The sequence below is a fragment of the Carcharhinus amblyrhynchos genome, chromosome 6, assembly GCF_965287045.1.
Source record: "Carcharhinus amblyrhynchos chromosome 6, sCarAmb.v2.hapA, whole genome shotgun sequence".
Classification (NCBI taxonomy): Eukaryota; Metazoa; Chordata; class Chondrichthyes; order Carcharhiniformes; family Carcharhinidae; genus Carcharhinus; species Carcharhinus amblyrhynchos.
The window spans coordinates 113,903,018-113,928,757 of NC_137329.1; the positions used below are offsets into that span (position 1 = coordinate 113,903,018).

Here is a 25,740-nt window from a genome sequence, read left to right on the forward strand (position 1 = left end):
TTAAATGATATTTGATTGTGTTAAGAACATAAGAACATAAGAACATAAGAAATAGGAGCAGGAGTAGGCCATCCAGCCCTTCGAGCCTGCCCCGCCATTCAATAAGATCATGGCTGATCTGTTGTAGCTCAGTTCCACTTTCCCGCCCTCTCCCCATAACCCTTAATCCCCTCTCTTATCAAGAACCCATCAACCCGCTTCTTAAAAATATTTAGCGAGGCAGCCTCCACCACTTCAACGGGCAGAGAATTCCAGAGATTCACCACCCTTTGAGTGAAGAAGTTCCTCCTCAACTCCGTTCTAAACCGCCTCCCCTTTATCTTGAGGCTGTGCCCCCTAGTCCTACTGTCTTTTTTGAGCGGGAAGAGTCTCTCCACCTCTATCCTATCCATCCCATTCATCATCTTATACGTTTAAAATGTGTTCATATCCTTTAATATCTTGCACATAAAATGCTTAAAGGTCACTAACAGATGATCTCACTGGTCTGAAAGAAGATGAAATCACTGAGTTTGAAGAAAAGGATTCTAAGAACTAGTGAAACAACAGTTCCCATTTTCTGAATAGCTTAGAAAGTCATGGGAAAATCATTGAGATGGGGTAAGGAAGGTTAAAAGAGTTCATAAAACTCAAATGGAGGACAAACGGCCGGGGACGAATTTATGCTTGAAATTTATTACTGGTTTCTGTAGTGTTCACTGTTGTGTATTGGCTTTGTTTTAATATATATTTTACAGGTCATATAAAGAGGCAGATCTGAGAAGTCTCTATCCACAGCTAAAACCCCATGTACTTCAGGGTGACATCTCTGTTAAAAATACTTCATGTGTCTTTACAATAGGAGGCAAGGGATGAACAACTGACTGACTGGTTAGCCTAATCCACCTAATATATCCTCTAATATATTAACAGGAGGAAAATTCTGATGTGTGTCCTTGTGATCCTTTTTGATGTAATGTCGTACAAGAACATTGACATCAGTTTTCATTTATATCACACATGGACTCCTCTTTGCATGCACACCATCAGATTATGCCACCATCATTGCAACATAATGCACCAGCAAATAGCCATGTAAAACTTTATGTCATTGAATTAATGAGATATTAACATGTACAAAAGTAATGTCATATAAATAGGCTTGGGGCAATTGATTAAATATTCATGATTACCAGCCTGGGAAACAAAAGTGACTGTGAACTCTTATCCTTTACCATTGAATAAATATATATTTAGCATCAGCATGTCAAGCGTGTTTCCCAGTCTCAGTTCCATAATCATCGAGTCCTACAGTGCAGATGGAGGCCATTCGGCCCATTGAGTCTGCCACAATCCCATCCCGGCCCTGTCCCCCTAACTCTATGCTAGTCCCCCTAACACTAAGGGGCAATTTAGCATGGCCAATGCACCTAACTCACACATCTTTTGGAGTGTGGGAGGAAACCGCAGCACCCAGAGGAAACCCAGGCAGACATGGGGAGAATGTGTAAACTCCGCACAGTGACCCGAGCCGGGAATCGAACCCGGGTCCCCTGCGTTGTGAGGCAGCAGTGCTAACCACTATGCCAACGTGATGCCCTCGGAGATATTATAGTTAGCTGCAATATTCCACAGATTGGGAAGAGTGCAAATACACAGCCAGAATTTCCCCCTTTTTAATGAATACCCGGATACAGGATGCATGTGGGAATGTTGAGTGAGGTAGAATTTTGCCCCTGTGGTCGGACAGCTTGTCAATGCTCACTGTTCTATTTGACATGTGAAGAATGGCCACCTGGGTCAGATGCTACAGGACTAACAATCCTTGTGAATTATGCATTCGCATCTTGACAACCTATCTTCAAGGTAGAAGAAAAATTGGAAGCTAAAAATACAGTGGCAACTTGAGGAACACAAACTGCGGCTGCAGGGCTTTGCAGTTTTGAACATGTTTTCCCTGAATCCGAGTACCATCGCTGACAGACTCTTGCTTTCCTCAAAATACTGAAATCAGTCTTATAGAATCATAGAAAAACTACAGCACAAACAGGCCCTTCGGCCCACAAGTTGCACCGATCTTATCTCTACCTACTAGGTTTACCTACAACCCTCAATCCCATTAAGTCCCATGTACTCGTCCAGAAGTCTCTTAAAAGACCCTAATGAATTTGTCTCCACCACGACCGACGGCGGCCGATTCCACTCACCCACCACCCTCTGAGTGAAAAACTTACCCCTGATACCCCCTCCGTACCTACTCCCCAGCACCTTAAACCCATGTCCTCTTGTGGCAGCCATTTCAGCCTGGGGAAAAGCCTCTGAGACTCCACCCGATCAATACCTCTCATCATCTTATGCACGTCTATCAGCTCCCCTCTCATCCTTCGTCTCTCCAAGGAGAAAAGATCGAGCTCTCTCTCAATCTATCTTGTTACTGCAGCGCACATGGACTCTCTTTCGACCAACAAAATGGGAAAAATTAACTGACTCTGTGCCAAGGTGGGAGAAGACATTCTGCATTTCTTTCCTCATGCTATAGGAAATTAAACTGCAGTTGGGAATGAATTTTGCCCCGATTTTTACCGTGCAGGCAGAACCAACAGCCTTTGTGTGAAATAAGCGGGATATCACTGACCTCTTGTCTGAGTGATGAATCGACAAGAAGACTCCTGAATTATAGTGGGCCTGCTTCAGCGTAATCAGAACAGTAAACTCCCGTGTGTGTCTCAGCTTCTGAGAAATGTGTTCGACAGCAGACGGAGAAGCTTTTAGACTTCTTGAAGTATCTGTAGAGTACAGGGGGAGAAACATGAGCTAGAAATAAGCCACAATTATGTTATTTTTCCAAACTTTCAATCGCAGGCTAAGAATTTCTCTTTTAAAAGCTGGCAGTGCCAATGAAAAATCTGCTAAATTACCGTAATTTATTTTGCTCTACTGGGAGAAGTCAATGGTTCAAAATCCTTCAACAGGCCAACCCCTCCCACGCTGGCCTTCTCACAGTGCTCTAAACGCACTTTGCTCACAATTGCTTTGTTTCGTTTGGTGGTAGCTGAATGAAATGGGCGTTAATTGGGGCACAAGTTATTGTTGGCTGAGTGAAAAATCACTGAGAAAAGCACTGTCCTGTATTGTTACCATCACCTGAAAAATGCAACCTCTCTGGCTCCCTGAAAAGTATTAGGGCAGCGTACACAATGGCTGGAAGTGCCTGAACAATAACTAATCTCGTCAATGCTCATTCAGGCAGTCATTTTGATGCTTGGTTTACTGTCATTGTGACATATGCGATATCAACCCTGTAATTTCGTTTGCTGACCAAAAACTTATATTGATCTGTTCAAAGAGGACTTTTCCAAGACAAGAGAATACACTGATCAAAGATGGCTGCCGCAGTTGCACAATGTGTAAGTTAACCACTTTTGTCAGAAGTTTCTATGAGGATTGCACATCAGACGTGCCCTGACATAAAACAGAAACAGAAAATGCTGGAAAATCTCAGCACTTCTGACAGCACCTGTGGAGAAAGAATTGAACCAACATTTCGAGTCTGAATGACATTTCATCAATGTTGACATAGAATCATCGAATCCCTACACTGCAGAAGGAGGCCATTCAGTCCATCAAGTCTGCACTGACCACAATCCCACCTATACCTATCCCTGTGTAATTACCCTGCTTGACCCCCTGACTCTAAAGGGCAATTTACCATGGCCAATCAACCTAACCTGCACATCTTTGGACCGTGAGAGGAAACCAGAGCACCGAAGGAAACCAATGCAGAGATGAGGAGAATGTGCAAACTCCACACAGATAGTGATCCAAGCCAGGAATCGAAGCCAGGTCCCTGGCACTGTGAGGCAGCAGTGCTAACAACTGTGCCGCCATATTGCTCATTCAATTTCATGCCTAAGGGTGTCAAAGTCCACTTCAAAAAATGAACTACTGAAAGGGGGTAATGGTGGCATAGTGGAATTATCACTAGACTAGTAATCCAAAGGCCAGGATAATGCTTTGGGGACATGAGTTCCAAACCCACCATGGCAGCTGGTGTAATATAAAGGTGAGCTCAGTAATGGCAACTATGACAATGATTAATTGTTGTAAAATCCCATCTGATTCACTAATGTATTTTAGGGAAGGAAATCTGCCGTCCTTACCTGGTCTGGCCTACATTTGTGACTCCAGACGTACAGAAGTCTGGCTGACTCTGAAATGAGCCGACAAATCACTCAGTTCAAGGGCAATTATGGATGGGCAACAAATGTTGACCTTGCCAGTGATTCTCACAGCCCATGAAAGGATAACAAACGGAACACTGCATTTTTACAAGATTATCTCTCCATCAGAGCCCGCGGCTTGAATTTTACTGCCCCGCCCACCATGGGAATCAGAGCGGGCGAGGGGTGGAAAACGGAAAAATCCATTGACCTCGGGCGGGATTTTACGGTTTCGGGACGAGCGAGGCCAAAATCCCACCCCACAAGTCTATCCGGACAATAGTTACTTGGAAAGGCGGATAATTACTGTTTCAGAAGCAAACAACTGGGACATTATAAGCGTGGACAAAAATCCAGATTCAGAGATCCGATAAGCAAACTCTTTCTGACATCATTGTGAGGGTAGGAGGTCACATGACTAATTGCCATCTTTGAATTCTCTTTATACATCTTCTAAACTCAGGAGTAAAGTAGTAATCAGAAAAAAGCTGCTGATGGAAAAGTAAGGAACACCCTTCTCTCTTCTTCTCCAAATTAAGACCCCATCTCTTACAATTTAAAAATCCAACACAGAGATGGTGAGCTTCCATCAAAAGGAAACTCGGGAGCAAAATGTATTAATTTCTGGAAAGGACAGATTACAGATTAAAAAGGAAACTGTCACCAACAATTACATGGACTTCAACTCTCCCCTGGAATTTAGAGGAACATGAGAAAGATTCTGTAGCAGTGCAAGGATCAGAAACCATGAATTCTCTTACCATTCAGCATTGGCTTTTAATCTGGCCAAGAATCCAGTTACCACCAGTAAAAGTTGGAAATTTTGCATGCATGGTGAAATTTCAAGAAGCCCAGATTTACTGTTTTAAACGTTTTGCTTTCTCCACCTGCATGGTTTTTAAACTCGATAAAAACAAACCCTCTTTGTCTTAAAAAGGCCAAGAAAGGCTGCCAGACTCATTCCTTTGCAATCAATGTATAAATGGTTAAACTCAGACTTGGAGAGAATTCCTTCATCCTTTGAAATCCTTCACAAAACCTTGTTACAGCCAGACCCAGAGTGTAAACTAAGGGAGACAATGTTTACACCTCCTCACATGTCATAACAAGTGCGATACATTTACTTTAAAAACTAGATAACTGGGGACCTTTGTAACAACTAACAGGATAATGCAATTTAAAATATTTTCTCATATCACATAAAAAAACACAATACTGCAAGTATTATACTTGACATAAAGCAAAGTACAGGTTTTCAACCAGTTATGAGTAAATATCATTTATATTCATATTCAAATTGAACAGAAAGTTACATTAATCTCCATTTAAGTCTCAATCACAAATTTGATCCGAATTCTAGCTATATTTAGGGCAGCACAGTGGCATAGTAGTTAGCACTGCTGTCTCACAGTGCCAGGATTTAATTCCAGCCTCAGGTCACTGTCTGTGTGGAGTTTGCACATTCTCCCTGTGTCTGCGTGGGTTTCCTCCGGGTGCTCTGGTTTCCTCCCACAGTCCAAAGATGTGCGGGAGGATGAGGTTGATTGACCATGCTAAATCGACCCTAGTGTCAGAGGGATTAGCAGGGTAAATAAGTGGGGTTACGGGAATAGGCTAGTGCCGACTCGATGGGCCAAATGGCCTCCTTCTGCACTATAGGGATTCTATGATTTCCATGATTAATCAACTGAATTCATCAATTTGAAATCAATCAGCCACTTAGTTTCAGAGAACGCTTTAAGGAAGGTAAATCAAATCACAGAATAACTCAGAACTGCCAACATGTTCCACTGTGTTTTTTGCAATCAGCAAATATGGCATCACTATGCTTGATTTTTCAGGACCAGTTAAAGGTAGCCTGCACTGCTTAAAGGAAAGGTGCACTGCGGCTGAAGCAGGTTCTGAAAGGTCTCACTTTTAAGACTGGCATGAGAATATTTTTTTTCTCTCAGAGGGTAGTTAGACTTTGGAACCTTCTTTCTCTGAAAGCAGTGGAAGCCACATCATTGAACTTATTTAATCATTGAATCATAGAATCCCTACAGTGTAGAAGAGGCCATCCAGCCCACTAAGTCTGCACCATCTCTGAGTATCTCACCCAGGCCTCTCCCCTCCCTATCCCTGTAACCCCACACATTTCCAATGCCTAACCATCTAACCTAAACACCTTTTGACACTAAGGGGCAATTTAGCATGGCCAATCCACCTAATCTGCACATCTCTGGACTATGGGAGGAAACCAGAGCACCCAAAGGAAACCTACGCAGATATAGGAAGAATGTGCAAATTCCACACACATAGTCACTCAAGGCCGGAATTGAACCCAGCTCCCTGGCGCTGTGAGACAGCTGTGCTAACTAATATGCCAGCATGCTGCCCAGCAAGGCAGAAATGGATAGATTGCCCAAAGGAAGTCAAGGATTCTGCAGGAGCAAAAGGAAAATAGGGTTGAGACCACACTCAGATCAGCCATTATCTAATCGAATGGCGGAGCAGGCTCAAGGACCAAATAACCTACTCCTTATGCCTTGAAAACAATGAAAAATGATACAACATGAGAGTGATTGAGCTCCAAGGTTCGTGAAATGTACAGTGGAGGCCCTAGTGGAAGGAGGTGGAAGTGAGCGAGATATCCTGCATTCACAGAGGGGCAAAGGCGCTAAAGACTGGAAAGCAGTGCGTGGGGATAGCTGTGGAGATCGAAGTGAGGATCCAGGTTCTAGGGCCTGAACATAGTGTCACACGACATTCAGTGACCCCTCACAAGTGGACAAAATCAGTGGATGCCTCTGCAAATGCCAAATCCTACGAGTTCCAGTATAGAACGGAGTTAACACGCAGTGCCTGCAAAATGACCTGCGTGCAGGCGAGGGCACCCTGCACAACGGGGAGGACTGCAATCCTAATGAGCTTGCTTGTCCCTCACTAGAGATAATCAGCTGAGTTTGAGTAGAGAATCTCTGAGCTCCCTTCGGCAACAGTGAAGAGCAAATGGTGAGGTGTTAAAATTATCTCAAAATGTCAAGAAGGAACTAGGAAGGAGCCCTGAGCTCACCGCTACCACTCCACCAGACATGGAGTTCAATAAGGTCATCCTCACTCAAGTGCAGGCTATCTCACATATTGTGTTGGATTTAACTGAAGTGACTGGGGTCACTTTTAGGAAGGGCTACAACATCGAGTGCCACTCAGGCACTGGACAGGCCAAGGGTGGGCCTTCCCTGGAATCAAGGACCCCGGCAGTGGACATCTTGGCCACCCAAAGCTTATGGCCAATTAGAGACCAGCAGCTCTACTGGAGGGCAGTGCTACAAGGATAGTGGTGGCTGCTGTTGGTATAACACCCACTCAAGGCCTGGGGTCATGGATAGACTGAGGTATACAGGCAAGCGATGAGGGTGAGAGTTTGAGAGGAGGGGTTGTGGGGGCGGGTGGGGAATGGGTCAGTGAAAGGGCAAGGCATTGCTCTCAGTGAACTATCCATTCCCAATGCTGGATCCCTCTAAGATTTGTTTGTTTTGCTCTTCCCATGGTGAAGCCCCCCAAAGCTGGATTAACACCAGTAATGGCAGGATGAGAGCCTTCAGTGGGTATTAATTGCTCACTTAAGGGCTGTAATTGGCAGTGAGGTGGGAAGATCACCCATAGGCCTTCCTGCTATGGACTTAATCAGAATGGAAGAGGAATGGTTGTGGCATCCCCCACCCACCGTTCTATCTGATTAAATGCTACCACACCACCTAACTCAGCACAGGGAGTGTCATTGTTTCTCATTGAGATTCATGTAAGGGAGTTAGTCCTTGAATGTGCTGGACAGAGATAGCCTTCCTCCTGCTCTTCCCTCCTCCATCTCCCTAGTCCTGCTCTGTGTGAACTCACAATGTTATACATCAGTGGGAGTGCCTATACTGCACCCTTTGCTGGAGGTAATTGGATTGTGTGGCTCATATGTCTTCGCAGAGTAGTTCCTTTAACATTCTTACACACTAGCACATCATTCCGAGCCCCCAGCCACAATTTAAATTGATTCCTTCCTTAAAACACAGTTTTCCAATCAAGAAGGCAAAATACAAACACGTTCTTAGTGAAGAAAAGATGTATAAACAGTTGCCAGTGTAATATTGATTTCCATGTCACTGACCTCTCTTACTGCATGTTTGAAGGTTTGATTTTATTCCTTTCTCTGTCCACAAACCTTTTTTTCTCAACTTAGTGGCAATGTTTCAGCAGGTTGGGTTCAGACAGTGGATGTGAGGAAGGGCATTGCACCATGCTTTGGATGTATTTCCATGTCCCCAGTTTGAAGCTGCATTAATTCAGACGTGGGAAGACAGCCCACGTTGGAGGAGTATGGACCCAACATAAAGTCTGACCTCAGGATGTGCACACTGTTTTCACTGTGGACATAATTAAAGGCCTCAAAGTCACTCATAAATGGCCCAGGTAAGTTAAACTTTTATATTTCACAAAGATTTCAAGAGGATGGGCAGATACCACGCAAACACCCTGAACATCTTGGCCCTGCCCCTCCTCACCTTTAGTTGAGGTATTTCCCTTGTGTTCAGAGCAGGGGGAACCTTTACACATATTCTCCTGAACCACATACTTTCTGTGGCTGAGAAAAATCTCACAGCGACGCAGCTGAGTTTTAGCCCTCCCAGATGAACCTCTAAATTGGTCTTTGATCCCAGACAAATCCAAGAAAAGCGTTGAGAACAACGCTTGCAACTCTTCTCATTACACTCACTCACCTGACCAAAACATTCGACTCAGTAAATCGCAAGGCTGTGTGGATTGTTCTCCAATGATCTCCAAGACACTTTGTTACAATCTTGCAGGTGGCACAGCGGTTAGTACTGCTGCCTCACAGTGCCAGGGCTCCAGGTTCAATTCCAGGCTTGGGTCACTGCCTGTGTGGAGTTTGCACGTTGTCTGCGTGGGTTTACACTGAGTGCTCCAGTTTCCTCCCAGTCCGAAAGATGTGCAGATTAGATACATTGGCCGTGCTAAATTTTCCCTCAGTGTATCCAAATAAGCTCCAGAGTGTGGCAAATAGGGGATTTTCACAGTAGCTTCATTGCAATGTTAATGTAAGCCTAATTATGATATTAATAAGTAAACTTTAAAAAATCAATTGCTTCATGGCGATATGACTGAGTGGGAGATCCAAAACCGATGTCTTCAAAATCCAGTCCAGCGTCAAGGAAGGTTGTATGATAGCCCCCATACAACTTATAATCTACCTCATTAAAGGTCTGGGGCAAAATCCTACTGGCCATTCACACCCCATTGGAAGCGAGAATGGAGAACTTGGCGTTTAGCCAAATCTCCGTTCACTGCAGCAGCATCAGGAAAAGCTGTCGGTGTAAACAGCTAGAAAGTTCCACCCTTGGTGTCAATATTAAATAACGCCTGGATGCAGGAGTCTTTAATCTCAGACACCTCCATGCCACAGCTCAACTGACCATAGACATAGATGACCTGCAGTTTGTGGATCATGGCAGTGTCATTGCCCACTTTGTACAAGTCTTGCAACTCACTCTTCCATTCTGCATCAAGGAACTTGGCCCACCCTTGAATGTTGTGTGCTAAGGCTGCTGTCTGGTCATCAATTCAGGGAAATCAGAGCCAGGGATTAATTCCCTCACGGCACAGGCTTCTAACATTGGAGTCCTGAAGCCTGTGAGGAAATATCTGCTCAACCACTCTCACAACCTGCTAATTGACCAGCTTAAAGTCAGCATACTTCAGCGAGGTCATATACGCACCTGTTGAAGCAGAGAAATGGCACACAGAGGATATAAACAGAAATGAATGGATCAGAAAGAAAACAGATGCAGGCTAAAGGAACTTGAGAAATATTCTTCAGTGTGCCAGTCTCATAGCTCATAACTCTGACAACTTGTTAGTGATTTGAAATTTTAAACATGGCAATTTGCAGTGAATTGGTCTTCTCCATCATTCTTCCCCAAAAATCAATGCCTTTTATGTTTTCTGTTCATGAAAACTTGGTGGAATTGTTTAATCTCTGATCAATTGTGGTTTCAATCAATTTTTGATCTACTTTGCTGCTAACTCCAAGTGTTTTCCTCATTCCAATATGACAATTGGTGAAGGGACAAGCTCCCTGAAGGGTTGAATTTACCAGATCCTGCAGAAACAGGTTAGGGGGTAGAAGCAGGGACAAAAGTCAGTTACCCGATGTGTTCTGCCTCTGTACAATCTTCCCAGAGGTGGGGTCAATGTGGTTGAGGCTACCTATCCCACCTCTGAACTATCGTCCCCAAGGTAGGGTCAATGTGGTTGAGGCTACCTGTCCCACCTCTGGACGGTCTTCCCAGAAGTGGGGTCAATGTGGTTGAGGCTACCCATCCCACCTGTGGATGATCTTCCTGGAGGTGGGGTCAATGCAGTTGAGGCTACCTGTCCCACCTCTGGACGATCTTCCCAGATGTGGGGTCAATGTGGTTGAGGCTACCTTTCTCACCTCTGGTTGATCTTCCCGGAAGTGGGGTCAATGTGGTTGAGGCTACCCGTCCCACCTCTGGACAATCTTCCTGGAGGTGGTGTCAATGTGGTTGAGGCTACCTGTCCTGCTTCTGGGCCATCTCCCCAGAGGTGGGGTCAATGTGGTTGAGGCTACCCTTCCCACCTCTGGACGATCTCCCCGGAAGTGGGGTCAATATGGTTGAGGCTACCCGTCCTACCTCTGGGCTATCTCCTTGGAGGTGGGGTCAATGTGGTTGAGGCTACCCGTCCTACCTCTGGACAATCTTCCTGGAGGTGAATCAACCCACGGCACATGGACTGCAACGATTCAAGAAGGCAGCTCACCACCACCAAGGGCAACTAGGGATGGGCAATATTTACTGACCAATCAACGACACCCATGCCCCACAAATGAATAAAATGAGGTTCAAGCTACCCATTCAGCTTGTAGCCATTCAGAATCACAGAATTGTTATGGTGCAGAAGTAGGCCATTTGGCCCATCATGTCTGCACCAGCTCTCCAAACGGGTATCATGACCTAATATCTTTCCCCTGCCTTTTCCTTATACCCCTGAACATATGCAAAGTATTCATTTACTACCTTAGCCATGGCCCCAGCCTCCTTGTGTGAATTAACTTTCAGGTCCCTAATCAGACCTATTTCTCCTTTTACCAGCATTTTACTATTTAGATGTGTTTGGGAATACTTTGGGATTCCCCTTTATGTCGGCTGCCTGTCTTTTTTCATAATCCCTAGTCTAATATGCTTTCCCACCTCTGCTCTTCTGTATTCCACTTGGTTCTCAGTTGTATTTTCTACTTGACATTTGCTCAGATGTACAAAATGAAATTTTGAAATGTGCTCAGAAGCACACTTTTCCTTTTTTATCTTAACTTCGATCTACTTTTTCGCCCAGGGCCCTCTGGATTTGTCTGCCCTACCTTTCCCTTTTAAGGAACGTACCTTGACTGTGTCCGGCCTTCTAGAAAATGGTTTATGGGTGGAATGAGTGTTGGCAGAGCTGGCTGGCAGCACAAAACTGTTGACCTTCTCACTTTCAGTCCTTTACCCATCAGCCTTCGACAATCCTGCCCCTTGTAACAGACTGACAATTAGCTGATGCAGAAACTGGGCAACTTCAGAAGAATGCCCATTCCCTGTGACATTACCCCTTTCATCATTTAATTCTCTTGCCTCCTACCCTATTACAGATCTTCTCTTATGTTTTCCAGCTCTCTCCTTTCCTTCCCTCTGCACAGAATGCTCTGTCTGCACAGCGCACAAGAAACAATACTTTTCACTATATAAGAACATAAGAACATAAGAACATAAGAAATAGGAGCAGGAGTAGGCCATCTAGCCCTTCGAGCTTGCCCCGCCATTCAATAAGATCATGGCTGATCTGTTGTGGCTCAGTTCCACTTTCCCGCCCTCTCCCCATAACCCTTAATCCCCTCTCTTATCAAGAACCCATCAACCCGCTTCTTAAAAATATTTAGCGAGGCAGCCTCCACCACTTCAACGGGCAGAGAATTCCAGAGATTCACCACCCTTTGAGTGAAGAAGTTCCTCCTCAACTCCATTCTAAACCGCCTCCCCTTTATCTTGAGGCTGTGCCCCCTAGTCCTACTGTCTTTTTTGAGCGGGAAGAGTCTCTCCACCTCTATCCTATCCATCCCATATACTAATACATGCGACAATAGTAAATCAAATCAAATCAAAAATCAAAAACTCACAGCCTTTGTTGACTTTGTACTCGCTTTAAACTTATTACATGACCAGCATGGTGGCACAGTGGTTAGCATTGCTGCCTCACAGCACCAGGTTCCCAGGTTCGATTCCTGGTATGGGTCGCTGTCTGTGTGGGTTTCCTCCAGGTGCTCCAATTTCCTCCCACAGTCTGAAAGATGTGCTGGTTAGGAATTTAGCCATGCTAAATCCTCCCTCAGTGTATCCAAACAGACCCTGGAGTGTGGCGACTAGGGAAATTTCACAGTAACTTCATTACAGTGTCAATGTAAGCCTACTTGTGACTAATAAATAAATTTTAACTTTAAAATATCTCTAACTTCTATTGATTTAATGAAAAGTCATTGACCTAAAACATTGGGCTGGATTCAATGGTCCACAATTGATGGGTTTGAAGGCTAAAGCAGGGACTCATTGAATCCAGTGGGTGGGCCTGCTCACTGCCCCTCACCCACCCCTGGGCTCATCACAATTAAAACAGTGGCGGGGTTGGCACACCAGCCACTGGGCCAGTTGAGGCACTTGCCCACTGCCTCAGAATTAGCCGATGGCAGGAGAGGCCTTTACCAACCAGCCAGCCCAGCAGGTTTCCATTTATTGCATTGCTGGAGAACAGGAAGGAGTCCCTCCTAATCTGGCCCCCAGACTCCATCATCACTCAACGGGACCCCAAACATATCCACAAATCCAAGGCCACCTGCCTTTGGCCTACAGTGCTGAGAGCTGCCAGGTTCTGATTGGCTGGTAACTCTCTGAGGTAGGACTTCCTGATCCAGAAGGAAGACTTTTGGCAGGCAACTTACCGATTATTTAACCGGGGGCAGGGATGGTGGGGTGAGGGAGTGTAATTTGACACATTGTGTATTTCAGCCTATTAATTCCATTTCTCTCTCTCCACTGATGCTGCCTGAACTATTGACTATTTCCAATAATTTTTGCCTATGTGTTCCTCCGGTGGAAATACTTGGGTAAAAAAAAGTTATGGCTTCTTTTCATTGTCAAGTCTAAAAACTTGAGGCTATTCTGAAATTGGACCGAGGGCCTCATTGAAATACTGTAGGTAAGCTGCCCACCATTGTCATGTCTCCAGAGACCTCACTCATTTCCAAGAACCAGTTTTGGGCCACCCATGGTAGGGATGTGAAGACCAAAGATAGAGGACATGTTGAGATGGTGCGTGGTGATCACCAGGCAGCAGCTTCCCTTATATTTCTTCTCTCCCTTAGCTCCACATCAAGACGTTAAAAAAAAAAATGGGTATACAAGCCAAAGATGGCTAAGGATATAAACTCAGTCACTGGCTGAATTGCTGGTGGATGATAATAAGAGAGAAACTATGAAATTACATTCTGTTTCCAGACAAGGACATATCAAAAGCATGAAAGCTATACAGAAACTAACTGCCATCTCTTGTGGAGGTAATGGGAGCTGATTATTATCTCGACAGGAATGATATCCTGCGAGAAATGTCCCAGACTGATTTGTGGGCCTTCCAGGAAAGACTGGGATAAAAGCCAACTAGTCAGCACTGACTAGTGCTGAGTGTGTCAGCGTGTAACACAGGAAGAAAGACACTCTCTTTCTTGGGAGAAAGAAGGAGTTTAGCTAACAGGTAAATGTTAACAAGACCAAATTTTCCTGTTATGTTTTAACAGCTACAATAGCTAACAAAGAAAAATCATGTTTAACAAAAGTTGACATAGAATCATACAAGCGAGAATTGTTACAATGCAAAAGGAGGCCATTCAGCCCATCATGTCCACACTGGTTGCCCAAATGAGCAATTCATGCTGTGCCATTCTCCCACCTTCTGTCCACAACCCTGCACATTCTTCCTTTGCAGATGACAGTCCAGTTCCCTCTTGAATGCTAAGATTGAACCTGCCTCTCCCACACTCTCAGGCAACACATGGCTCACGTAATGAAGGAGCAGTGCTCCAAAAGCTCATGATTCCAAATAAATCTGTTGGACATTAACCTAGTATGGTGCTACTTCTTACTGTCCTGACCTTAACCAGGTGAAAAATGTTTCTCTCATATTGTTTTTGCTTCTTTTGCTATCACAATCGACAATTTCTCCTGCGTTCCCATTTCTTGTTTAATTTTAGAGAGAACTGGTTTCCAGCAATCGAATACTAAGTGAATTTGTACCACAAAACTAGGATTTTTATATTGCAAAACAACATGGTCATGCCTGAACATTGATCATAATTGTAAATTCCTTTCAGTGCAATTTTAATAGAGGTAAGCAAGTCAAATTCTAAAATTAAAATAGTAATTTCATACAGGCACAATACGCTATTGTACATTAATGTCACAGCATTTAACCACATAGCTTATGAGCTTATTTTTCTGCAGACATTTTAACATTAAGGTTAGACTTTTAGCAAGGCTTAATGATGTTAACTGAACTGCAGGATGTCACACCAGCTGATTTACACTGAATCCTGTCCTTTCAAAGAGCGTGTATAAATATTACAATGTCTTATGACATTATTAGTTATCAACATATAAAATTGTATAATTATGACTGATGTTTTGAGGCACATTTTCCTTCGAAGAAAGATAAATTAGGATTTAAAAACATGTTGAGAAATCCCAATGTAGTTCATTCAGTGATGTCTGCCATAAATTCTTTCGCATATGCTAATAGACTTCATAGAAATAATCTAAAAGCCAACACGCATGCAATCTTATGAAATACTTTATATTACAGTATTTGGGATGAATCTGGAGTGACTGACTTGCTTTACTGATTTTAGTGGATGTATATAAAACTACCAGAAGAGTCAGTGATCTGCAAAATTCCAGTCCTGACCCTGTCAATATCCATACCTAGTAATACCGTTCACGTAGCCTGGTTATGTAACTTCTCCTCACCCCGTCCTCTGTGCTGTCACCCACCCATCAACAGCTGCTATGATTTTGCTAAGCCTTTGTAGCTCACCCAGGGAGCCTCTTTAAGGGTGTAGTTGAAAGCAAGGCAGCAAGCGCAGAGCAAGCCTCTGCAGCTCAGCGCCTGTCAGCTAGAATCTGCTGGTCTCCAAAACCTTCTTGTCAAAGAATCCGCAGGAAGCTGGAGTTCATTATCGACTAACGTTCCCAAAGAAAGAAAAAGATATTAAAAGCTGGAAGAATAGAAACTAGTCAAAAAGTTGCTTCTTGAACTTCACAAAGACTGAAGGAATGTCAAAAAAATGAAACATCTAATACTTCTGGCGTGTATAATAGACACATCGGTGAGTAAAGACGAAAGCTGTGCTGGTCCATAAAGGACCAGGTGCAGTAATAAAGCATTAGACATCTTGGGAGGGATTTTATACCCTCGCTCACCCTGAACCATCAAATCCCACCTGAAGTCAACAGTTTGAGTTTAACAAGAGGCTGGGTAGACTGGAACTTTTTTCTCTGCAGCATAGGAAGCTGAGTTGTGATCTTATAGAGGTCTATAAAATAATGAGAGGCACAGATCAGCGAGATAGTCAATATATCTTCCCAAAGGTAGGGGAATCTAAAACTGGAGGACATAGATTTAAGGTGAGAGGGGAGAGATACAAACGTGTCCAGAGGGGCAATTTTTTCACACAGAGGGTGGTGAGTTGTCTGGAACAAGCTGGCAGAGGTAGTAGTAGAGGCAGGTACAATTTTGTCTTTTAAAAAGCATCTAGATAGTTACAGGTGAGATGGGTATAGAGGGATATGGGCCAAATGCGGGCAATTAGGATGAGCTTAGGGATTTTAAAAAAGGGCAGCATTGACAAGTTGGGCCAAAGGGCCTGTTTCCATGCTGAAAAAAAGAAGAAAAAAAAGAAAAGAAGACCACCCCAATGTCCGCCCCTCACACACTCTGTTTCCCGTGGCAGGCGGGAATTCCAGCCAATGAGTTACAGGAAACAAGTGGCTCTCTAAGCATTAAAAACATGTTGTTTAATGTGTATGGCAAAGGTGTTATATGGTTAAATTTCTTTGATGTACGTTGTGATATATGTTTTGTTCCAAAATTACAGCAATGAACATTCATGGAAGCAGACTAATATCATTAAGATGCTAATCTCACTGGCAGTCTGGTGTTATGGCTGGCAGCTGCACACTTTGTAATTAAATATGCTGATGTTCTAAATGGCCAATTCTAGACTCGTGAACATCAATGATTTTAATCTCTACACCATTGGATGACGAGATCTTGGAATTCTCTCCTTAAATGTCTCAACCTCTCTTGCCTGCTATCTTTTGGTCATCTGGCCTATTGTCTTCCCATGCGGCTCTGTGTCAAATTCTGTTTGATCATGCTCCTGTGAAGCACCTTGGGCCATTTTACTATGTTAAAGGTGCTATTTAAATAGCAGCATTTTGGCGGCACGGTGGCACAGTGATTAGCACTGCTGCCTCACAGCGCCAAGGACCTGGGTTCAATTCCGGCCTCAGGTGACTGTCTGTGTGGAGTTTGCACATTCTCCCTGTGTCTCTGTGTGTGCTCTCTGGGTGCTCCGGTTTCCTCCCACACTCCAAAGACATGCAGGTTAGATAGATTGGCCATGCTAAATTGCCCCTTAGTGGCCCAAGATGTGGGATTAGCAGTGTTAATACTTGGGATTATGGGGAACAGTTCTGGGTGGCATTGCCCCTTAGTGTCAGGGGAGTTATGTGGGGTTACAAGAATAGGGCGTGGGTGGGATTGTTGTCAGTGCAGACTTGATGGGCCGAATGGCCTCCTTCCGCACTGTGGGGATTCTATGATTCGAAATACAAGTTACAGTTGTTGGAAAACTACATTTTATTTAGCTTACTGATATCAGAATGGAATTTACCTCTGATTAATTCAGGATTGAACGGGAGGCTGGAATCCCCCCATCCCGCATGCCAATGGAATTTTAGTGGGTGGGTTGCAGGGAATGTGAAAGCCATTGACGATTGGGCAGGAATTTCCGACTTTTAGACCAGCGCAGCCGGAGAATTCCGCCCGTGGTGTTTCAGAGTTTTTCTTTAATAGTGGCATCCAATTAAACTATTCACCATGGATGGAACATGAGGAGACAAGCACGCAGGGAGAGATTGACAGAAATATAAGGGTAAATTCAGGGAAAGAGATCTCCAAATAAAGAGAAGACCCAGCTTCAAAATGTGCTATAAGGAGTCAATTCTAATTATATGTTATGCTAATGATACACAACATAGACCAGCATAGGAATTAATGTAATGTCTCATGATCCTGCTCTCTCTCGTCGACCTGATCACAAAGAAACCACAGTAAGATGTGTTCCTTAATAAAGTCAATGTTTTCATCATTTCAGCAAATTGTAAATAATTAGTGTTAGCACAACAAGATCAAGAATATTACATGGTGGCAACGGGACAAAGAGCAAATATGGAAAAGTCTCTGCCAAGACTGGAAAGCTTTGATCAGGTCCAGGCACTAACCAAACACAAACATGGCTACATTCGTACCAAACATTTATCAGGCATCACACTGCATCAGGAGGAGAGCCAGTGGCATAGTAGTATTGCCTCTGGACTAGTAATCCAGAGACCCAAGGTAATGACCTGGAGACACGGATTCGACCAACGCTGATGGTCAAATTTGAAGACAATAAAAATCTGGAATGATGCCATGAAACTACTGTTCATTGTCGTAAAGCTATCTGGTTCACTAATGTCCTTTAGGGAAGGAAATCTGCCATCCTTACTTGGTCTGGTCTACATCTGACTCCTAATCCACAGCAATGTGATGACTTTTAATTATCCTCAGGGTTGGGCAATAAAAGTTAGCCCAGCCAGCGACACCCACATCCCAGAACAAATAAAAAATAGTCAAGCAGTCAGCAGGGTCAGTACATTGTTACATGTGGTGTGTGGCTATGCCGATAGTATCCTAGTCTGGCAAAGGATCAGTGAAGAAAATGTTGCATAAATGGAGGAATAGGAGTACTTGGTGTCTCCTTTAACATGTAACAGAATACCACTATTGAGCATCTAACCTTAAGAAACGTGTCCAATAACAAGGGGAAAATATTGATACATTCATCACTAATCTGTACAGACTTGATTTGATTTATTGTTACATGTGTTAGTGTACAGTGAAAAGTATTGCTTCTTGTGTGCTATAAAGACAAAGCATACCGTACGTAAAGAAGCAAAGGAGAGGATACAGAACATAGTGTTACAGTCATAGCTAGGGTGTAGAGAAAGATCAACGTAATGCAAGGTAGGTCCATTCAAAAGTCTGATGGCAGCAGGGAAGAAGTCAGTTGGTACATAACCTCAGACTTTTGTATCTTTTTCCTGACGGAAGAAGGTGGAAGAGAGAATGTCTGGGATGTGTGGGGTACTTAATTTTTCTGGCTGCTTTTCTAAGGCAGCAGAAATTGTAGATGGAGTCAATGGGTGGGAGGCTAGTTTGAGTGATGGACTGGGCTTCGTTCATGACCCTTTGTAGTTTATTGCAATGTTGATCAGAGCAGGAGCCATATCAAGCTGTGATACAGCCAGAAAGAATGCTTTCTGTGGTGCATTTGTAAAAGTTGGTGAAATAATAGCTGACATGCCAAATGTCTCTAGACTTCTAAGAAAGTAGAGGCATTGGTGAGCTTTCTTAACGATAGTGTCAGCATGGAGGGACCAGGACAGGTTAGTGGTGATCAGGACATGAAGGTCTCAACCATTTCTACTTCATCCACATTGATGTCGAAAGGGGAATGTCTCCACTACGCTTCTTGAAATCGATGACTATCTGCTTGGTTTTGTTGACATTGAGGGAGTGATTATTGTTATCACACCAGCTCACCAGATTCTCTGGCTGGAATTTTGCCGGCATGCCCGCCTTGATTCCGTGGGTGTGCAAGGCTCGGACAATAGTATTCTCCATTGGCATCAGGCAGGATCGTATTAATCCTGGGCAGACACGCCAGAAAAATTCTGCGCTCTATCTCTTTCCTGTACTCTGTCTCATTATTGTTTGAGATCCAATCCACTACACTGGTGTCGTCAGCAAACTTGAAAATTGTGTTGGAGGGGAATTTGGCCACACAGTCACAGGTATATAAGGAGTATAGTAGGGGACTGAGGACACAGCCTTGTGGGGTGCCTGTGTTGAGGACGATCGTGGAGAAAGTTTTGTTGCCTATCTTTACTGACTGCGGTCTGTGGGTTAGGATGTTCACGGTCCAGTCACAGAGGGAGGAGTGAGCCCCAGGCCATGGAGTTTGGAGATGAGTTTTGGAGGAATACTGGTGTTGAAGGCTGAGCTGTAGTTGATAAGTCGGACTCAGGCAGAGGTGTCTATGTTATCTAGGTGTTCCAGGGTTGAGTGCAGGGCCAGCGAGATGGCATCTGCTGTCGGCCTGTTGTGGCAGTCAGCAAACTGTAGTGGATCTTGGCAATCCGGGAGGGCGAAATTGATTTGTGCCCTGACTAACCCCTCAAGGCACTTCATGTCAGATGGATGTCAGAGCCACCAGATGACAGTGATTAGGGCACCCTGCCTGACTTTTCTTTGGTACCAGGATGATGGTCATCTTCTTGAAGCAGAAAGGGACCCAAAATTATTGCAAAGAGACTTGCAGAGAATGGTAAAGATGACAAATTAAAAGGTGGACCAATCAGGGGCAGAACTGTCATCGGAGTTTTGAATGAAGCAAATCTTGGGTGACCACTTGAAGTTGAGAGATGATTTAATCTTAAGGAAGATAACACAATTGAGCAGACAGGCTGGGGTCAGAGTTGATCTCCATTTCAGGGTGGCAGGGAGAATCATATCCCAAAAACAACTGGAGTATGTTAAATTTAAAAGCAGAGAGATGGCCGTACGAAAACAGAAGGGGCAGGAAGAACATTTAATCCCAGCTAGCTGTAAGTGGTGTGACGGAAAAAGATGCAAGCCCAAAAATTTTCCCACCACAGAGAGAGATCGATATTTTTGTAGAAGTAAGGGTCACTGCCAGGCTGTGTCACAGCAAGAAGCCTGCAGAGAATAAGCAAAAAGAGAAGCCTTCAAAAGATGGCAAGATCTATGAAGTAGAAGCTATGATGTTAAGATATCTTTCCTTGCTGAAATCCCAGAACCAAGCAGAAGCTTCTGGAGGGCTAATTTCCTACTGGAGGGTAACAAGTTATGCTTTAAGTTAGACACAGGAGCAGCAGTTTTTCTTCTGTCTGAAGTTGAACTGTGGTTGGAAAAAAGTTTTCTTCAATCATCATGCAAGACAGCCATGATATGGAGATGCCGGTGCTGGGATGGACACAGGAAGAAGTCTCACAACACCAGGTTAAAGTCCAACAGGTTTATTTAGAATTACAAGCTTTCAGAGTGCTGCTCCTTCATCACCTGGTTACCATGCAAAAGAGTAGAAAGACCAGTAGGTATAGAAGTCAAGGTCACAAAACAATTGAATGTAATGCTTCAATACAGAATTATAGAGTTGTTACAGTGCAGAAGGAGACCATGTCTGCACCAGATCCCAAAATGAGCAATACCCTTAGTACCATTCTCCCACCTTCTCCCCCACAACTTTTCTTTTCCAGATGACAGTCTAGTTCACTGCTCCTTCTTTTGGCAATCACCTTATATGATATGCTGAAACAGTTGTTAACTTTGAAGCATAAATGTCTGCCCTGCCTTTTGTCTGATTTGCAGAGTAGAGGAACTGGGAAATTGAGCTGAGTTGAATTTCTGCAACTGTTCACAGGACGAGGAAAGCTACAGACAGCATTACCACATCACTTCACATCCTGAAACAGAGCCAGTGCATCGGTTATAGAGTCATAGAGATTTACAGCATGGAAACAGGCCCTTCGGCCCAACTTGTTCATGCTACCCTTTCTGTTGCCACTAAGGTAATCCCAATTGCCCACATTTGGCCGAAATCCCTCTATACCCATCTTATCCATGTAACTGTCCAAATGCTTTTTAAAAAACAAAATTGTACCACCTCTACTACTATCTCTGACAGCTCGTTCTGGACACTCACCACCCTTTGTGTGAAAAAATTGCCCCTCTCACCGTAAACTAATGCCCTCTAGTTTTAGACTCCCTTCCATTTGGGAAAAGATGTTAACTATCTAGCTGATTTATTCCCCCCACTATTTTATAAACCTCTATAAGTTCACTCATAAGCCTCCTACGCTCCAGTGAAAAAAGTCCCAGTCTATCCAGCCTCTCCTTATAACTCAAACCATCAAGTCCCAGTGGCATTGTAGTAGATCTTTTCTCCACTCTGGGCTTACATCCAGAAAAATTCCTCACCCACTTTCGCCAAAGGTAACGAAGGAAACTAACTCAATGTTGAAGCAAGGAACTATCTCACCTGCGACGGAACCAATAAGCTAGTGATCAGGGATGGTCCCCGTGCCAAAACCCAACCCATCTATCTGAAATTGCATAGATCGTACCCAGGTGAACAAAATAGTTGGACAAGGAGTTCATCAGTGGACAAGGTTTCAACAAAATTGTGAATTGTGAAAGAGTTCCATCTTCACAAAGCTACCTAAAAACAGACTCCTTAATGAAGAGTCTAGGAGCCCAATTTTACCATTTTCATTGTAAGTGCTGAATCTGCTTTCAACTGCCCCCATACGCACTCAGCCTGAATAAAAAATTGCCAATCCCATTAAAACTGTGGGTGGGGCTTAGCGCGCCCAAAACGATCGGAGCTCTGAACTGCACATGCGCAGTTAGAAAGAAATTTTTGAAAAAGCGCCCATGTCAGATCACTCCCGGGCCACAGAAAGCGGCCCAGGAGCAATAGGCTGGAGTGATGGCCCCCCCCCGCACATCACTGTCCCCCTTATCCACCCCTCCTACTCCCACACACATCACTGACCCCCTTATCAACTGCCCCTGCTGCCCCCACCAATCGCCTACAGAGTGGCAGTGGACACCCCTCCCCACTGCACCCCCACCAGAGATCCAGCTGCCCCTCCCCCCCCCCGACCAGTAAGCAATCGGGCCTCTCCACCCCCACCAGAGATATATCTTACCTGCCTCCCTACCCTCCCCCACCAGACAACGATCTAGCCTCACTCCACACACCTCCCCCCCCAACAAGAGAATGGTCCGGCCTCACTCACCACACCCCTCCACCCTCAGACAACAATCTGGCCTCATTCACCACCCCACCCCCAACCAGACAATGATCTGGTCTCACTCACTCCACCCCTCACACAGCAACATCAGACCCACCTCCTCCTCCCTCCCCACCAGGCAACAATCAGCCCTCCCCCACCCCAGACAACGATCGGCCCTCCCCCCCCACCAATGATACATCTGACCCGCCTCCTCCTCCTCCCCCCACCAACCAGATAATGATCTAGCCTCACTCATCTCCCCCTCCCCCGCCCACCCTACAACCAGAGAATGGTCTGACCCGCCTCCCTCCTCCTCCCCACCACTGATCTGAGTCAGAGAGCCATTGGAAGCTCTGAACGCGCTCTTCAGCAGTTGGAGCGCCTAACTCAGACTTTTATTTAGCAGGTCCATTACAGCGCGGTTCTGGATTGGCAAACATGGTGGTAAAGAGGGAAATGCTGATAAAGTTGAGTGGAAAGTTCATTAATTCAATTTAAATGCATGCAAATGCAAACGCCATTCCCGGGTTTCGGTAAAGTGGCAATCTGCGCGGACACAGGCACGGATCGCGTTAATGGCCTCACACCCTACTTTCCCATGATTTTGCACCCGAAAACAGGCACGACACAATGGTAAAATTGGGCCCTGAGTTGCTCACAACCATCATTACACCACTTGGGAGGTTTTACTGCAGCAGATAATCCTTTGGCATCATGTCAACACCAGAAATCTTCCAGAGGGCGATGTTAAGTAGCCTAGAAGGACTGGGTGATGTCCTCCTGACCCATGGATCCACTCACACACAACATGAAACCAGGGTGTGAGCTGTGCTGAAATGCCGATGGAAAGCAGGTCTTACTCTCAATAACAAATGTGAATCCTCAGAACCAATTGTCAAAGTCCTTCAGTGTTTTGTGAAGGCATCCAGTGTCAAAATTGTTTCATAGAAGACAAGAGCAATCAAAGAGTTTCCAGTTCCTTGCTGCATGACTGAGCTCCAAACCCTCATGGGTATGGTAAACAAAGTCAGAAAGCCATTGCCCAACCCTCTTGTTGTCAATCAAGCATTACGTCAACTGTTACAATAAGACAAGGGTGTTGGGAGGAAGCACAGCAGAGATCTTTTGAGAAATACAAACAGATGCTGATATAACCTGATATTTTAGTTCACTCTGATTCAGTGCTACTCTCTATCATTGCTGCAGATGCAACTTCTACAGGATTAGGAGGTGTACTCCTTTAGGTACAGATGGATGGAAAGTGTAGACCAGATTATCAAGCATCCAGCACACTGACAGAGACTGAATATGCAATAACAGAGAAAGAAGCATTAGCTGCAACACGAGCTTGTGAAAAGTTTGCAGATTATGGGTGGGATTTTCCAACAGTGTTCACCCCAAAATCAGACAATCCCACCCAATGTCAGTGGAAATCTGCATAGTCCGCCTCCCCCTACCCTTCTCTGCTTAAATTATTCCCCTGGTGAGCAAGACTGGAGAATTCCCCCCAAATCTTTGGTGTCCACTTCAAGATAAAGCCAAATCACAAACCCTTAGTGAGACTCTTAAATTAGCAAAAAACTTCTTCCATAAGTACAACGATTCGGAGTGAAAATGATGAGGTTTGATTCATAGACAGAGTATGTTCAAGGAAAACCGTAGATCACAGCAAATGCATTGTCTCTTATTTGAGTCACGGTCACAGAATCATGGGATCATAGAATCCCTACAGTGCAGAAGGCCATTCAGCCCATCGAGTCTGCACCGACCTCAATCCCACCCAGGCCCTACCCCCATAACCCCATATATTTACCCTAGCTAGTCCCCTGATACTGAGGGGCAATTTAGCCAATCAACCTGACCCTCACATCTTTGGACTGTGAGAGGAAACTAGAGCACCCGGAGGAAAACCACACAGAACAGGGAGAATGTGCAAACTCCACGCAGACAGTGACCCCATGCCAGTAATCAAACCCAGGTTCCCAGTGCTGTGAGGCAGCAGCACTAACCACTGTGCCACCTTGCCAACGAGGCCTGAACAAGGTGGAGTTGAAGAGGTGGAAACCCTTTGCATCAATAATAATCACAACTTTACCAGCAACAGCTCAACGAGCGAAAGAAATCAGGGTTGCAGAGAGATCCGATGAAGAATGTCCTCAGGTCAGAGAGTGCTGCGTCAGAAGATGGCTATTGTACAAGTCACACAATCTCATTCTCAGGCAGTGCTATGAACAGTGAGGGCATCACAGCGTGGCTGATGACGAGAAAGCAAAGAACAGTACAGCACTAAGGGGCAATTTAGTGTGGCCAATCAAACTAACCCTCACGTTTTTGGACTGTGGGAGTAAACAGGCCCTTTGGCCCTCCAAGCCTGCGCCGCTCATTGGTCCAACTAGACCACTCGTTTGTATTCCTCCATTCCCAGTCTACTCATATGACTACCCAGGTAAGTCTTAAACGATCCTAGCATGTCTGCCTCCACCACCCTACTTAGCAGCACATTCCAGGCCCCCACCACCCTCTGTGTAAAAAACGTCCCTCTGATATCGGAGTCATACCTCGCCCCTCTCACCTTGAGCCTGTGACCCCTCGTGATCATCACCTCCGACCTGGGAAAGAGCTTCCCACTGTTCACCCTATCTATACCCTTCATAGTTTTGTACACCTCTATTAGGTCTCCCCTCATTCTCTGTCTTTCCAGGGAGAACAACCCCAGTTTACCCAATCTCTCCTCATAGCTAAAACCCTCCATACCAGGCAACATCAGACTCATCGCAGTGGAGTATGCAAATCTAGCGTGAGTTTTTGCGTTGTTGGAGTCCCAGAATCGTGGCATTTAAAAGTATTCTTATCTCTGTTCTGGGTACAGTTGTTTCCCCCAATTTACATGCCTACTTGTTGGTTCTACCTCACAACTATGACCAAGATCACTGCCAAACATGTGTGGCCTGATAAATAGCAACAATTGCACCAAGAACATTTGGGCATCACAAAATGTTGAACCAGGACATAAGAACATAAGAACATAAGAAATAGGAGCAGGAGTAGGCCATCTGGCCCTTCGAGCCTGCCCCGCCATTCAATAAGATCATGGCTGATCTGTCGTGGCTCAGTTCCACTTTCCCGCCCTCTCCCCATAACCCTTAATCCCCTCTCTTATCAAAAACCCATCAACCCGCTTCTTAAAAATATTTAGCGAGGCAGCCTCCACCACTTCAACGGGCAGAGAATTCCAGAGATTC

General features: G+C 44.7%; 1 protein-coding gene across 1 annotated transcript in view; it reads right to left on the minus strand.

Annotated features, from left to right (window-relative positions):
• LOC145344551 (protein kinase C-binding protein NELL2-like) overlaps positions 1–25,740 on the minus strand; it is a 284,248-nt gene that overhangs the window by 227,411 nt on the left and 31,097 nt on the right. Inside the window, exon 3 of the mRNA XM_080191747.1 lies at positions 2,615–2,765. Within this exon, the coding sequence (XP_080047873.1) occupies positions 2,615–2,765 (151 nt within the window). The remainder of the gene's footprint in view (positions 1–2,614; positions 2,766–25,740) is intronic.